At 36.0% G+C, this 13,856-nt stretch overlaps 1 protein-coding gene across 2 annotated transcripts; it reads left to right on the top strand.

Moving 5' to 3' along the window:
- The first annotated feature begins 278 nt into the window (after positions 1–278).
- Positions 279–9,567, top strand: LOC121431748 (geranylgeranyl pyrophosphate synthase-like). 2 transcript variants are annotated; one of them, XM_041629442.1, is made up of 10 exons: positions 279–358; positions 2,831–2,924; positions 3,282–3,350; positions 3,679–3,764; positions 4,407–4,570; positions 5,446–5,547; positions 6,000–6,060; positions 7,024–7,270; positions 8,203–8,252; positions 9,311–9,567. In XM_041629442.1, exons 2-10 carry the CDS (start codon positions 2,856–2,858, stop codon positions 9,402–9,404), a joined length of 942 nt encoding a protein of 313 aa, XP_041485376.1. In that variant the 5' UTR covers positions 279–358; positions 2,831–2,855; the 3' UTR covers positions 9,405–9,567. The 2 variants fall into 2 exon arrangements, with proteins under 2 accessions (XP_041485376.1, XP_041485375.1); XM_041629441.1 differs by having other exon boundaries at positions 2,828–2,924.
- The last annotated feature ends 4,289 nt before the right edge of the window (positions 9,568–13,856 follow it).

The raw sequence follows: 13,856 nt of genomic DNA, 5'->3' as shown, positions 1-13,856 counted from the left end.
TCGTGTCGCCCATCTTTTATGATACGCTATAAGCGGGGGTGTTTCTTAAATTTATGATAAAGAATAAGATTCGTTAGCTTGCTTTTAAATCAAATTTTATACAATTTCATGATATATCACATCATTTCATAAACAAATATTTTGTTTATTTTAAAGGACGAATGAAATATGTTTGCAGATGATTTATTTAAAATGCGTTTCACATGGCGCATCATAAAAGATGGGCGACACGAAAGACGGTCCTTGCAAATACCCTTTCGTGCAATCGGCCCCTGATGTTTTACAGCCTTTACTTGCTTTAGAAGAAAAGACCTCCTTATTTGTGACGTAATCTTGTGTTATTCATATTGTAAAATTGGTAAGCATTCGATTTATTTGTAATAATTTATCGGCACTGGAAATTTCTAGTTATTGACAAGACAAATATGTTCAAATGTACAATTAGTCCCATACATTGGCATTGCTGTACTCAACCATGTCAACTGAACTGGTTATTAGTGTAATTCGCGTGGCGTGGGTGTGTGCATACATGTTAATGTTTGGACCTCATTGGTACTAGGAGTGGGTGTGTGTGAATGATTGTATTTTGGGGTATATGCTTGCCTTAGCACTATTAAGTTACACATTATAACTCGTCTTTGGAGTGTGGTACACATCACTCATCCTACGAACGAATGGTAAGTCAAACTCTCTTACTTTTTACATTTTTATACCATACTTTTTCTATTACTAGTACTGCGCCTCACATAGTCCCATCCCCTACCTTTTGCTGTATGGCAAATGGTCGGGGATAAGGAGTGGTACACATGCCTACATTTATTTTTTTTAATTGTGAGTAGGCCCTAAGCTTTTTATGTTTTTCATTAAATTTTTTTTTTAATCAGATGAGATGAGAAGATAATTATCTGAAGTTCTGTTCTGTGATTTCTATTTTTTAGTAAGGCAAAATAAAGCCCACGACACCCCCCAAATGAAGAAGATATAAACAAGTAAGGAAAAGAAAAAAAGAGCAGCTAGAGCAGAGAATAATCTAGACAGCTGGCAGCCGTCTATTTCGAGGAGTTTTTAAACATTTTTTATTTCTCCTCATGCACAGATGGCTTGCGATCGTGCAGCCACCCACTCATTCAATGAACAAGGTTATGATATAACCTTGTTCTCAGTTACATCCCCATGTGTGGCAAAATAATGGTGGCAATGTTTGGCTTAATTTCTCTTTTTATATGGGACAAATGCTTGATTTTCTTACACTGTCAGTTTTCATTACAGCTATTTATCATATAACTTGGCACTTATGTACATTAAATTCTTTAAATTATTTTTTTCTTAATTAAAAATAGAGATCAAAAAATGAAAATTTTCTTGCCATATTACTTTCTACCAAATAGAGGGCATACACAGAAATATGCCCCAAATTCAAGTTTTTGAGCGCTCTGGTGAATAGAAAAATTATTCCCAAGTTACTAATGAAAAATAAATTGCAACTGTATGGAAATTAGTAATTTTGGTCACAAAAGTGATATTTTAATAATTTTTTAAAGTGTGTGCTCTTTACAGCACTGGCATACCTTAGTCCTACCTGTAGATTCCCCACAGGCAAGATGGTTGCAGTGAACAAGTGCAGCCACCATTGATTAGGGGGTTAACAATGCAAAATCCCCCTGACGGGGCACATCTATTATTTCATAAAAATATATAAAAAGAACTGGCCCAAAATAAAGATTATTTTTCCATTTTGGCCTGAAATGCACCAAAACAGGAAAAAAAAATTTAAAAGGAAAAAAGAGTGACTTACTTTAGCTGTCATGCAACTTCCACCTCCCTGGTTTATATATAAACATATGGCCATTGAGTCCCCGTACAGATCAAGGTAGAACTTCGGTCTCTGTAATTGGAGAGTTCAGCGGAACAACCAATATAACAAACAGAGACCGAAGATTTTGGTCTAAGAATAATCTTCCCAAATTTGATTAGCATTTTTGGTCATACAAGAAAAGCTCTCAATTAGGTTCTGTGCAGTTCTATGCCAAAGTCTGAGCTACACAAAAGACTTTAAAGGGGAAGTTCACCCTGAAGAAAACTTTGTTGTAAAAATAGCAGAAAAAATAGTAAAAAATATTGGTGAAGGTTTGAGGAAAATCCGTTAAAGAGTAAGAAAGTTATTAGAGTTCAAAATTTTGGATTTGTGACGTCATAAACGAGCAGCTGCCCCATGTGTTATGTAATATAAAATGTATGAATTTCAAATTTGGTATGGTTCCTGACGACTTAATTTTGTTTTCTTTTCATGATCGGGTGTGAAACGATTTGTCTATTGATATACAAAAGTTACAGTGAAAACCATTTTCAATTTTCTGAGAAAATGACATTTCATTGATTTTTTACCATTCGCTATGTAGGGATGCTGCTCGCATATGACGTCACAAATCAAATAATTGAAATTCTAATAACTTTTTAATTATTTGATGAATTTTTCTCAAAACTTCGGCAATATTTTTTATTATTTTTTCTGCTATTTTTACAATAAACTTTTTGTCAGGGTGAACTTCCCCTTTAAGTGCAGTCTTTAAAACTATGGAGAAAAAAATGCATCCTATTCCATGAAGAGCATGGAGAAGTGAGGATTGAATAAAAATGAAAATAAATGAAAGGTTAAAATAGTAATTAGTATCCATTTGTTATTCACATTATCTAATCTCTTTCTCAACTTTAGACAGACTCTACACTCCCAGTATTGTTTATCAGAAGATGATGATTGCTATGTAAATCGGAAACATTTAAAATTTATTCACTATATTAGTCTATCTTTTGTCTCTATTTATTTCAGAAGCATTGAATCGCTCTACCAATTAAAAATGGCAGAAAACAGTCACCCTGAAGATGAGAACCAATCAGCACAGCACAGAGAGAAAAAACAGGAAATGGTATTTTCAACTATAGTTTTTGAAAATTGTTCAACGATTTATATTGTGCATTCTATCCCCCCCTCCCAACTTTATTGAATGAAAGAAGTAAACATGTCAATTCAAGAACTCAGTATTGCTGAGAGCCTAAAGCTAAATTTGTTTGTTCATGCATATTTACATTTAACCATTCAAAATTTAGAAATTATTTATATGAAATGTTGCAGAGTGTTTTGGCATGCACTACTACACACATTCGTTTTAATATAATGAGAAAAATAAACTTTGAAAATACAGTGTAATCTATCCCTTTCAGTTAAAGGCCTTTGTTTGTATAATTTTTCAGATATTTTCTTCTTATTCATTTCTCACTTTCAGATATTGATGGAGCCATATAACTACATTTTACAGGTTCCAGGAAAACAAGTCAGGACTAAACTCTCACGGGTAAGAATTTTTTTTTTCTCATCATTTTGTTCAAAGATGCATTACCTGAATGCCACAGTGCAAAGTTTTCAAAGTTTTCTCTTTTGCATTTTTATACAATTAAATTTTGAGTATTTCATAATAACATGTTTATGATATTCTTTACCTCAGTTTGCCCATTTAAAAAAATCTGGATTTTTTTTATTAATACCTTAAGATTTAAAACAAGTAAACAAAAAATATGATGATGGTGGTCATTTAAATGATACTTGTAAAATTTGAATAGACTTTTAATATATAAGCAAGGATTTCGTATAGTATTTGTCTTCCTCTTTTTTTTCATTTACAGGCATTTAACTACTGGATGGACATTCCTGAAGATAAAGTGAAAAAGATCAGTGAAGTAGTTCAAATGCTGCATAATGCAAGTTTATTGTAAGTATTTTCTTTATTCAAGAATTTTTCCATGTAAATTGAATTATTTCAGGTTCTTTGTAAATATAACACTACTTTTTATGTAGTTTACATGAATGTTTTTACTACAATTTCCATGAGATTGAAAAAAAAAATTGTCTAACTTGGTAGGAATAGAGAAGCAATTTGGTCAGTGAAGCAATTGACCCTCTGAATAAAGTGGAGGCCAGAACGATTTTTGAATCAGCTGACGAGCAGTAGGTCACAGATTAGTTTTCCTTTGCATAATTCTTGTCAAGTGGTTGTGTATACATATGTTCACTTCTGCAGTGAGTTATTTTCATATTTTTTTCCTCCAATATTTTGTAGAATTATTTTCAAACTATGACCCCCTCTTGGGTTATGAGGGTACACAAAAGTGAGAATTATAGTACTACGTACATGTAGTACATGACATTTTAATACTATTAATGTACAAAGATAATGACATAATGATACGAATAGCAATAGGTCGATAGGATTATGTTAAAAGTTTAATGTAGGCCTATACAATAATGAAATAATGATAATGATATAATGGTTGTTTTATCAATAAAATATGTAGAGTGAAATTTCTATTATGCTAACTGTGTTGAATGTACTTGTATTTGATTATTCTTACAGAATTGATGATATAGAGGACAGTTCCAAGCTCCGACGGGGCATTCCAGTAGCACACAGTATCTATGGTATAGCACAAACTATCAACTCGGCCAACTATATATACTTCCTAGGGCTGAAGGAAGTGATGCAGTTTGATCATCCTGATGCAATGAAAATATTTACAGGTAGGTTGAATTCTTACTTTTATCTTCTTCACTTCACTTCATTATTTCACTTTGTTTTATTAAAAAAATCTAATTTTGGTTCTTGGAAATGGGCTAACCCTTAGGATTATAGTGTATCTACATTAGAGTTTTTCATCCTGTATTGTGGTCTGTTTCAGGGTTTTTGAGGACAAATACGGGCACTCGTGCACATGTTTCATTTCGGTTTGAGAATTTTTAAAATTGGCTGCGCACAAAGTGAAACGATCCCCAATGCTAGACATTGCGGATGGAGTGTACATTTGTGAACCGACCAAACATACATACCCTTGTAGAATTCAGGAGTCTGACAGATGAATGAAGAAAGTGGCCGGTCTTACAACAAAGCTGAATCATGTAATACTACAATGTCTTGCCTAACATGTTTCAGAAGGATAAGTGTACTGTTACAGGAAACCAAAACCCAAGAAGAGAAGCAATCTTATTAGAAAGAGTAAAATGAGAGGAACAATAAAAAAAAAAGTTTCATCAAAATCGATTATGAAATAAGCAAGTTATTGACGTTTAAAAAGTCTTGTACTTTCTATGGGATCCTCAAATTGGCAAACATGCTTTAAAATGGCTGATTTTGTGGACAACTCTCCATTTGTTTTTCAGATTTTCCTCATTATCTTTCAAATTGCATCTAGCCTCCTCCTGTCATGGGAAAATATAAATCACACCACATGTCAAGGTCAGGAGGAGCTAATGTGAAATATGTAAAAGAAAGGGGAAAATCTGAAAATTTGTGTACAAAACAACTCATAACTCATAACTTGCTACAGGTAGAAAACAAACAAGTATTTAGGTTAAAATGTCACAAGTCAAATAGCTCTTATAATTATTTGTGCTTTCAGAGCAGCTAGTCTTATTGCACCAAGGACAGGGTATGGACATCTATTGGAGAGACTCCTATACATGCCCCACAGAGGAAGAATACAAAGAGATGGTCATAAAGAGTGAGTACCATAGCATCATTGTGCTGCACTCAACCCGGGTGTAGCAAATATATACATGTAGGCACCTTGCAGGAATACTTAATTCCTTGTTATGCCTGTGCATTTGTAAGGTTAATAATGACATTTAGCATCGAGTACCCTGCAAAGCGCCTCGCATTTTGAACAATAAAAAAATGTCCTGTGGTATCTTGTACCCTCACCTCTTTAAGAAATGAAATGAAAATGAGTCCATAATTATGCAGAAAATTTTACTCAATCTTTTTTTTTATGGCTTGTCAAAATTGTTGTCTATACCCTCCTAACACCGAAACTTTTGATCCATCCCGACACTGTGATTGGCTCATGATTTATTATTATTATTATTGATAATTAAGTTCATAAAAAAATGTTTAAGCTTTCAGTATTTCCATTGTCTATATTAATTATGATGTAAACTTTTACTTTTATAACAGAAACTGGAGGTCTGTTTGGTTTAGCTGTCAGACTCATGCAACTTTTCAGCACAAACAAAAGGTAGGATTTAAAAATATTGTCAAACATCTGTATAATGTTGCAATAAGTATATGTGTATATCTACATGAAAGTTTATCGATCTATCTGTCTATCTATCTCAATATTTTCTATAAAAAAGAAGATGCTTACAGTTACCCATGTAGTTTATCCTGACAAGCCTGTGGTTCTTGTTCTTGAAGAGTTGAATTAGAGAAAGAAAGTAGGTTAAAATATTGGGAAAAAAAAGGTTTCAATATTATCTATTTTTTAAACTGGATGAGGTCCTAAAAAGACTATAAACCAGATATGTAGAGAAAACTACTTGAAAATGGGGCATGAGGAATGAAGGCTCAACATTCCAGATAGCTTGAATGTCTATCCTTAGGTATATCTAATGCCAGTATTATTTTTTTTGGGTGGGGTGGCTTCAACCACCTAAGTAACAGCTAGATTAAGGTAAACAGTTTTCTGCCGTACAGAAGAAAAAAAATCACAGAAATTCGGAATAAAAAACAGAATTCAGAGAATTTCGTGCAAAACACATCTCTTTTGACCTTTGACTTCCAAAAATTAACAGTGTGAAATCATTAAAATCAAAGCAAATCCAGTAAAGAAAACCTCGCATCAGTGGAAAATCTTCTGATCTAACCTTTTTGCAGTGCTTAGCATTTTCCACCAAGCTTTATCATCTTGAGGAGTCATATTTTTTGGTTTGATTTCTTTGTCTTGGATTTACTTGGATGTTGAGACGTAAAGCAATATGCTTATGTGCCCCTCGTTGAGTTTCTTACCTTTGGTAAGGTCTGTACTTTAGAGGATGGTTGTGAACTGATTTAGACTAGTTGCACTTACAACTGACTCGCGCAGGGAATTCCAATTATTGCAGCTCCTCAATGAGAATGAATTTTGGCGAACGGCAGATCTGCATCTCCACTTCCTTAGTTTCATGCTAAAACCAACCAATCAATTCTTTGTCTTTTCCAGTGACTTCAAACCCCTGAGTGACATCCTAGGCCTGTACTTCCAGATCCGAGATGACTATGCCAACCTCTGCTCCAGGCAGTACACCGAGAACAAGAGTTACTGTGAGGACCTCACCGAGGGCAAGTTCTCCTTCCCTTTGATCCATGGGATCCGCAGTCGACCAGAGAACACGCAGGTCATGAGTATCCTAAGACAGAGGACGGAAGACATGGATGTCAAGAAGTACTGTGTAGACCTACTAGAAAAGGTAGGTCCTTGAAAGGACCTTAACCTTGATGATTACTTGATTTTAAGAAAAGCGGAAACATATGGGCAATTCCATAAAACATGTACGTCCGACCCCCTATATTTGGGACTTTCATGAAATTTCTTGTTCTTTTGATAGTCTGTAATGCTCTTAAATGACCATGACTTGGTCAGTCTATGAAGTAAAGTAAAACTTGAACAAAATGGGGGTCGGATGTGCAAAAAGGTTGATTATTTTATGGAATTGCCCATATACAAGAAAATGTCAATATACCGGTACATGTAGATTTGATGAAAGTCCTTGAATGAATATAAAGAGAGAGATGAATTTTAAACATTTTTATTTGTGATGTTATATGCAAGCACCACACCATATATCATATAATGTGAATTCCAGGAATTCTCATTTTTAATGGAACATGGTGAATATTAATATTTTTCTTTTATCTTTTAGAAGGGGGGGGGATGGAGTGATGTGTCGGATGATATATCCAAACCACAAATAATATCACCTTCAATTTTGTGAGAATGTTTCATTTTGGGAAATTCATATCACATGACATGCGGAGGAGCTGCTCGCCAACAACGTCAATTTTTTAGATTTAATTCATAGCTATATGTTTGACAAATTCTTTTCTAACCTTCACTAATATTTTTCTCTGATTTTTCTGCTTGTAGTAAAATCAACTTATTTGCCCTGGTGGCCGCGTGGCATTTTCAAATCGGGACAAACAGGACAATTACTGCCTTTATACCGGATTTAAAGATAACCAAGGCGTAACGATATTTATACTGAATCTAGTCTTTGCAGTGCGAAAATGTGTCTGTCCAAACACATCATTACTTCATTACATCATTATGATGATTTCTAAGACAAATTTTATTTTTTATAGAATTCATATGTATGTATTTTTGTTCTGTTTTTCTATGCAGTTTGGTTCATTTGAATATACAAGAACGGTGCTCTTTGATCTAGAAAAGCAGTAAGTATGCATATATTTCCGTAATAGATTCACAGATCATAGTACTTTCATTTTAATATTTATTATCATTATTATTTCTTTGGCATCACCTGTGCCTGGGAGGCGAAAACCGAACTGAATCACTGTGACCCGCAGGTCTCTCCTCCCGATATAACTGATTAGGGGAATGCAGGTGAACCACTACACCGGGGTTCCCCCTACTCTTATACGAATAGTGCAGTGGGTTCTTAACGTGCAAAGGTGGTGACTCTCCTCTGCACGGGGCCTCCATTTAACATCCTATCCGAGGGACAGAGTGTTTTCCATTGTAACATAGCCTGCATCTATGAAACATGGGAGAGACGTTTACACACAACGCACTTGCTTCACTCATCCGCCCGGGGTGGACTCGAACCCACGTTACCGACTGAGCCAACACCGCTCTCAGTTTCCCTTCCATTAAAGGCATTTCCTAACATTGATATGATTTCTTAAAATCTTAGCTGCAAGGTCCCACTTGTCACCTGTGTCTGTGATATGTTGTAAATATGAAGCCCAGAAAAAAAAATTCTCCCAAAAATCATATTTTAGAGTGCTTCAAAAATGTGATTAAATAAATGACTTGAAACACCGTCCCAATTTAATTTCACATACTAACATGTATTTGATTAATCTACCTAGGAGATTAAATGAATGATTTTTCTGTCGGTGTCTGCAAAAATTTTATTTTCATCTATCTTGGGTGTATTCTTTAGCCGTGTGCAAAAAAATCAGATACAGTATGTACTGTATATAGATATATCGAAGTCCAGGATATTGTTATGATTTGCTCTATAAGCCAGTGTAGGCAGTATTGTCTTTGTTTTTCCACGGTTTCTAGCATGCATGTACACACTTCTGACAGTCCTTTCTCGTGTTAAGTACCGGTATATATATTTTGTTTTAATACCATGGATACTGTACTACCACCAGAGGAGATGCTACGATCGATGAACAGGCACTCAACTCAAGCCTACAGCAACGTGGACGTAAAGTACAGTAAAGTTATTATTATCATTTCATTTTATTTTTCATCCCAGGGCTTATCAGCATATTACAAACCTCGGAGGAAACCCCATCTTAGAATCCATCTTGGAAGAACTAGGAAAACTCATACGGCATAGGGATCAATGACGTTTGCCCACCTGTAACATCTGAACTTCCGTCTATGACCATCGTGTGTTATTACAGGTGAATCTACCAATGTCAAATCTCTTCGGAACACTGAAATCTGTTTGACTTAGGTATATTCCACTGTAGGAGACTTGAATAATACATGTTTTGCATATTCTTGTGTGAAAAGAATACTTTTACTGAGGCGATTCTTCGACTTATTGAAGGTCTACTTATGCCAGTTCTACTGTATTTGTATTGTTATTTGATGCCATCAGTGATTGGTGGTGAAATTACCTTATTGCTAAGAAAGCATGAATGCTTGTAAGGAAGGAACCAGAGGAACGACAGTTTAAGGTCTTCTCCGAGGAACCTGGTAATGAGGATTAATGCCTTACCAAAGGGCACTAGCGCACCAAGGAGGAATCAAACCTGGGTCACCGGAGTCTGAAACCCCTGCTCTACCGACTGAGCTCTCTTTGCCAGTGCAGCAGGCAAGAAGTGAACCACCCGTTGCCTCAGGTATACCTGACCTAGGTGTGAAGATAGACAATCTCACCTTTGCTTTCCCCCACTATACTATAGGACCTGATAAAAGCAATTTGTTGTAATGTAAGGTGGACATTCATCCACTGAGGATCACTATTTGACATCCTATCTGAGGAACAAAATGTGTTTCACTGGGCATCACATGTAGCTGTGCTAAAGGAAAGGGTAAATGGATACACTGCATAGGCTTCAGTCACTGGCTTGAGTGTTGAGCATTTAAAGAATTCTTTCCTACCGGGACTCATTTGCTACACCTGGGTGAAGAGCGGCAAATGTAGATAAATGCCCTGCCAAACGACGTGCGTCCATCAGTGGGATTTGAACCCCAGATCTTGTGGTTTAAAGTCCAGCAACTTGTCCACTGAGCCACAACAGCTGTACATGTATGTTTTCCTGCACAGCATTGTTTTGTGATATGTCTATAGTACAAGCTTGGAAATTATTGGGACCAATGCTAATATCAGTATAAAGAATGCTTCCTTGGATCAGGGTCAGTAAAGTTAATTTGTATGTGAAGGTAGAGGGGGGGGGGGTGGAAAAGTTACTGTTAGATTAATTCAATATCTCCCATCGAGATGTGTGCATCATTTGTTGTTCAATAGGATTTTCTTGCTAATGTGTTTTTTATTCATTGGAAATTGTAAATTTTGGAGTCTGTTTTTACAATATTTGTGCTGATCCACTGTACTGAGTTACTGCAGATATTGTGCTTTACAGGTTTGCTCTTTGTGTGCTGCAGTTGTCCTATAAATTGAAAATATCTTTAGATTTGCAAAGCTTAAGTAAATCAAAATCATGCTGCAAATAATTTGATCATAATTCATGTAGTGCGGAAATTCTGCCATTTACAATTGTTTTTGTCTCACCTGCGAAGCAAAGTGAGACTATAGGCGCCGCTTTTCCGACGGCGGCGGCGTCAACATCAAATCTTAACCTGAGGTTAAGTTTTTGAAATGATGTCATAACTTAGAAAGTATATGGACCTAGTTAATAAAACTTGGCCATAAGGTTAATCAAGTATTACTGAACATCCTATTAGAGTTTCATGTCACATGACCAAGGTCAAAGGTCATTTAGGGTCATTGAACTTAGACCATGTTGGAGGAATCAACATCGAAATCTTAACCTGAGGTTAAGTTTTTGAAATGTCATCATAACTTAGAAAATATATGGACCTAGTTCATGAAACTTGGACATAAGGTTAATCAAGTATCACTGAACATCCTGCATGAGTTTCATGTCACATGACCAAGGTCAAAGGTCATTTAGGGTCAATGAACTTTGGCCGAATTGGGGATATCTGTTGAATTCCCATCATAACTTTGAAAGTTTATGGATCTGATTCATGAAACTTGGACATAATAGTAATCAAGCATCACTGAACATTTTGTGCAAGTTTCAGGTCTCATGATTAAGGTCAAAGGTCATTTAGGGTCAATGAACTTTGGCCGAATCGGGGGTATCTGTTGAATTACCATCATAACTTTGAAAGTTTATTGGTCTAGTTCGTTAAACTTGGACATTAGAGTAATCAAGTATCACTAAACATCCTGTGCGCGTTTCAGGTCACATGACCAAGGTCAAAGGTCAATGAACTTTGGCCGAATTGGGTGTATCTGTTGAATTACCATCATAACTTTGAAAGTTTATGGATCTGATTCATGAAACTTGTACATAAGAGTAATCAAGTATCACTGAACATCCTGTTCGAGTTTCAGGTCACATGATCAAGGTCAAAGGTCATGTAAGGTCAATGAACTTTGGCCATGTTGGGTTTTTTGTTGAATAACCATCATATCTCTGTAAGTTTATTGGTCTAGTTCATAAAAAGTGGACATAAGAGTAACCATGTATCACTGAACATCTTGTGCGAGTTAGAGTAGTATTCAAAGTCAGCACTGCTGCTATATTGAACCGCGTGATGCAGGTGAGACGGCCAGAGGCATTCCACTTGTTCACCAAAGTGATACCTCAGGAGTGGTCAAAAAGCTAAATGTAACACCATTTTTATGTAGTCCTGTTCTATTTAGAAAAATATGTTTCCATCTTTAGAGATGGTCTTTGTGTTTATGACTGCTCAAAGATGAATGTAAACCGAAGACCCAGATTAAGATTTCGGTTCTTTAGATTTTTTCTTGCCACACGATTGTTTTGTTCTCGTCATGTTACTTGATGAATGTTATGTTAATGATTAGAAGTAAGAAGCTAGACTAATGCATTGAAGCCTCTTCAAGAGACTTAGTAATAAGGATCGGTGCTTTGTCAAAGTCTCAAGGGAATCAACTTGTAAAACTGGTTCATGATTTTACAGGATATTAGTGCTGAATAGTACAGCCTCATTTTTTTGTGTGTAATTGTTGTTGGCGAGGGGGGGTGTAAACAACATGTGTAGAACCATGTAAATGTATTTTCTTCCATAATGATCTGTCAGTATATTTTTTTTGGGGGGGGGTTATAATTGCTTTGTAAATATTTTTTGTCTTAATTTCAAGGTCAAGATGTCAGATATGAAAGGCAATAGCTATGTACATGAAGCATGCTAATGACAATCACACATATTCTTGCCAAAGTAATTTAAAGTCCCAGTCACATGTCGACGCCGGACCACCCTGGACGAGATCCGGGGGAGAGATCCCTGTAGACGCCTTTGGAGGTCTGTGTAGGTTCATGGACGTCCAGAAGACCAACTGGCAGTTTTGTGGAGGTCAAAAACATCCGACGCCATCTGTGGACAGCTGTGTTTGCAGAGCAATCCAAGTAGCTGCCATGTTGGTACAAGTTGACGCGCTGATGGTTCTTGTAGATGCTGTGCTCTTCTGCCATGGTCCATGTAGATCCATTATGTAGATGACATGTTGATACCGTGTGTACAGTCATCAGCACTCGTCGGCGTTCAGTCTGGGGCAATAATGTCCTGGACTGCCCCACATCATGCTGGCATTATCCGGGAATGGTAGATGACATGTTGATACTGTGTGTACAGTCATCAGCACTCGTCGGCATTCAATCCGGGGCAATAATTCCTGGACTGCCCCGCATCATGCTGGCATTATCCGGGAATGGTAGATCCTTATGCGGGAATTGTAGATCCTTATGCGGGAACTGTAGACCCTTATGCGGGAACTGTAGATCCTTATGCGGGAATTGTAGATCCTTATGCGGGAATTGCAGATCCTTATGCAGGAATTGTAGATCCTTATGCGGGCATTGTAGATCCTTATGCGGGCATTGTAGATCCTTATGAGGGAATTGTAGATCCTTATGCGGGAATTGTAGATCCTTATGCGAGAATTGTAGATCCTTATGCGGGAATTGTAGATCCTTATGCAGGAATTGTAGATCCTTATGCGGGAATTGTAGATCCTTATGTGGGAATTGTAGATCCTTGAGGATGTGTGATTTTATTCAACTTGGGCTTTACATGTAAATCATGATGTGACTGCATAAAATGCTGGCTTTATTCTATTCCTGTTATGTCTTTTTTTCCTCTGTATCTTATTTTTTACTATATATTCACCTCATTTTTCCTTTGTAGTTTTTCTGAATTGAGGCATTTGTATCTTCATAATTGCAGTTAAGATCCAAAGACACTACAATGAAGTGCTATTTAAATCATGCTAAAAAATATCATTTTGTATTTCCATGTTCCTTCTCTTTACTATTACATGTATATGTTTAATTCTTTTATATTTCTGTTATATTTATACTTTCTGAAATAAAGTAAGAATGTTTATAAATATCATGACACCAGGTGATATTCACCTAAAGACTAGTTAATTTCAACTTAAAATGACATGATGATCCTATTTTATTTTTTATACATGAAATATAACTTCTTAAGTTAATATTTGCATATCTTTATTTGGGTCACTTGGGATTAACTTGCCTTTCAAAAAGAAATCCCTTAATCCAGGAAATTTAATA

Source organism: Lytechinus variegatus, chromosome 18 (assembly GCF_018143015.1).
Source record: "Lytechinus variegatus isolate NC3 chromosome 18, Lvar_3.0, whole genome shotgun sequence".
Classification (NCBI taxonomy): Eukaryota; Metazoa; Echinodermata; class Echinoidea; order Temnopleuroida; family Toxopneustidae; genus Lytechinus; species Lytechinus variegatus.
This window is presented reverse-complemented; position numbering and strand designations above follow the sequence as displayed.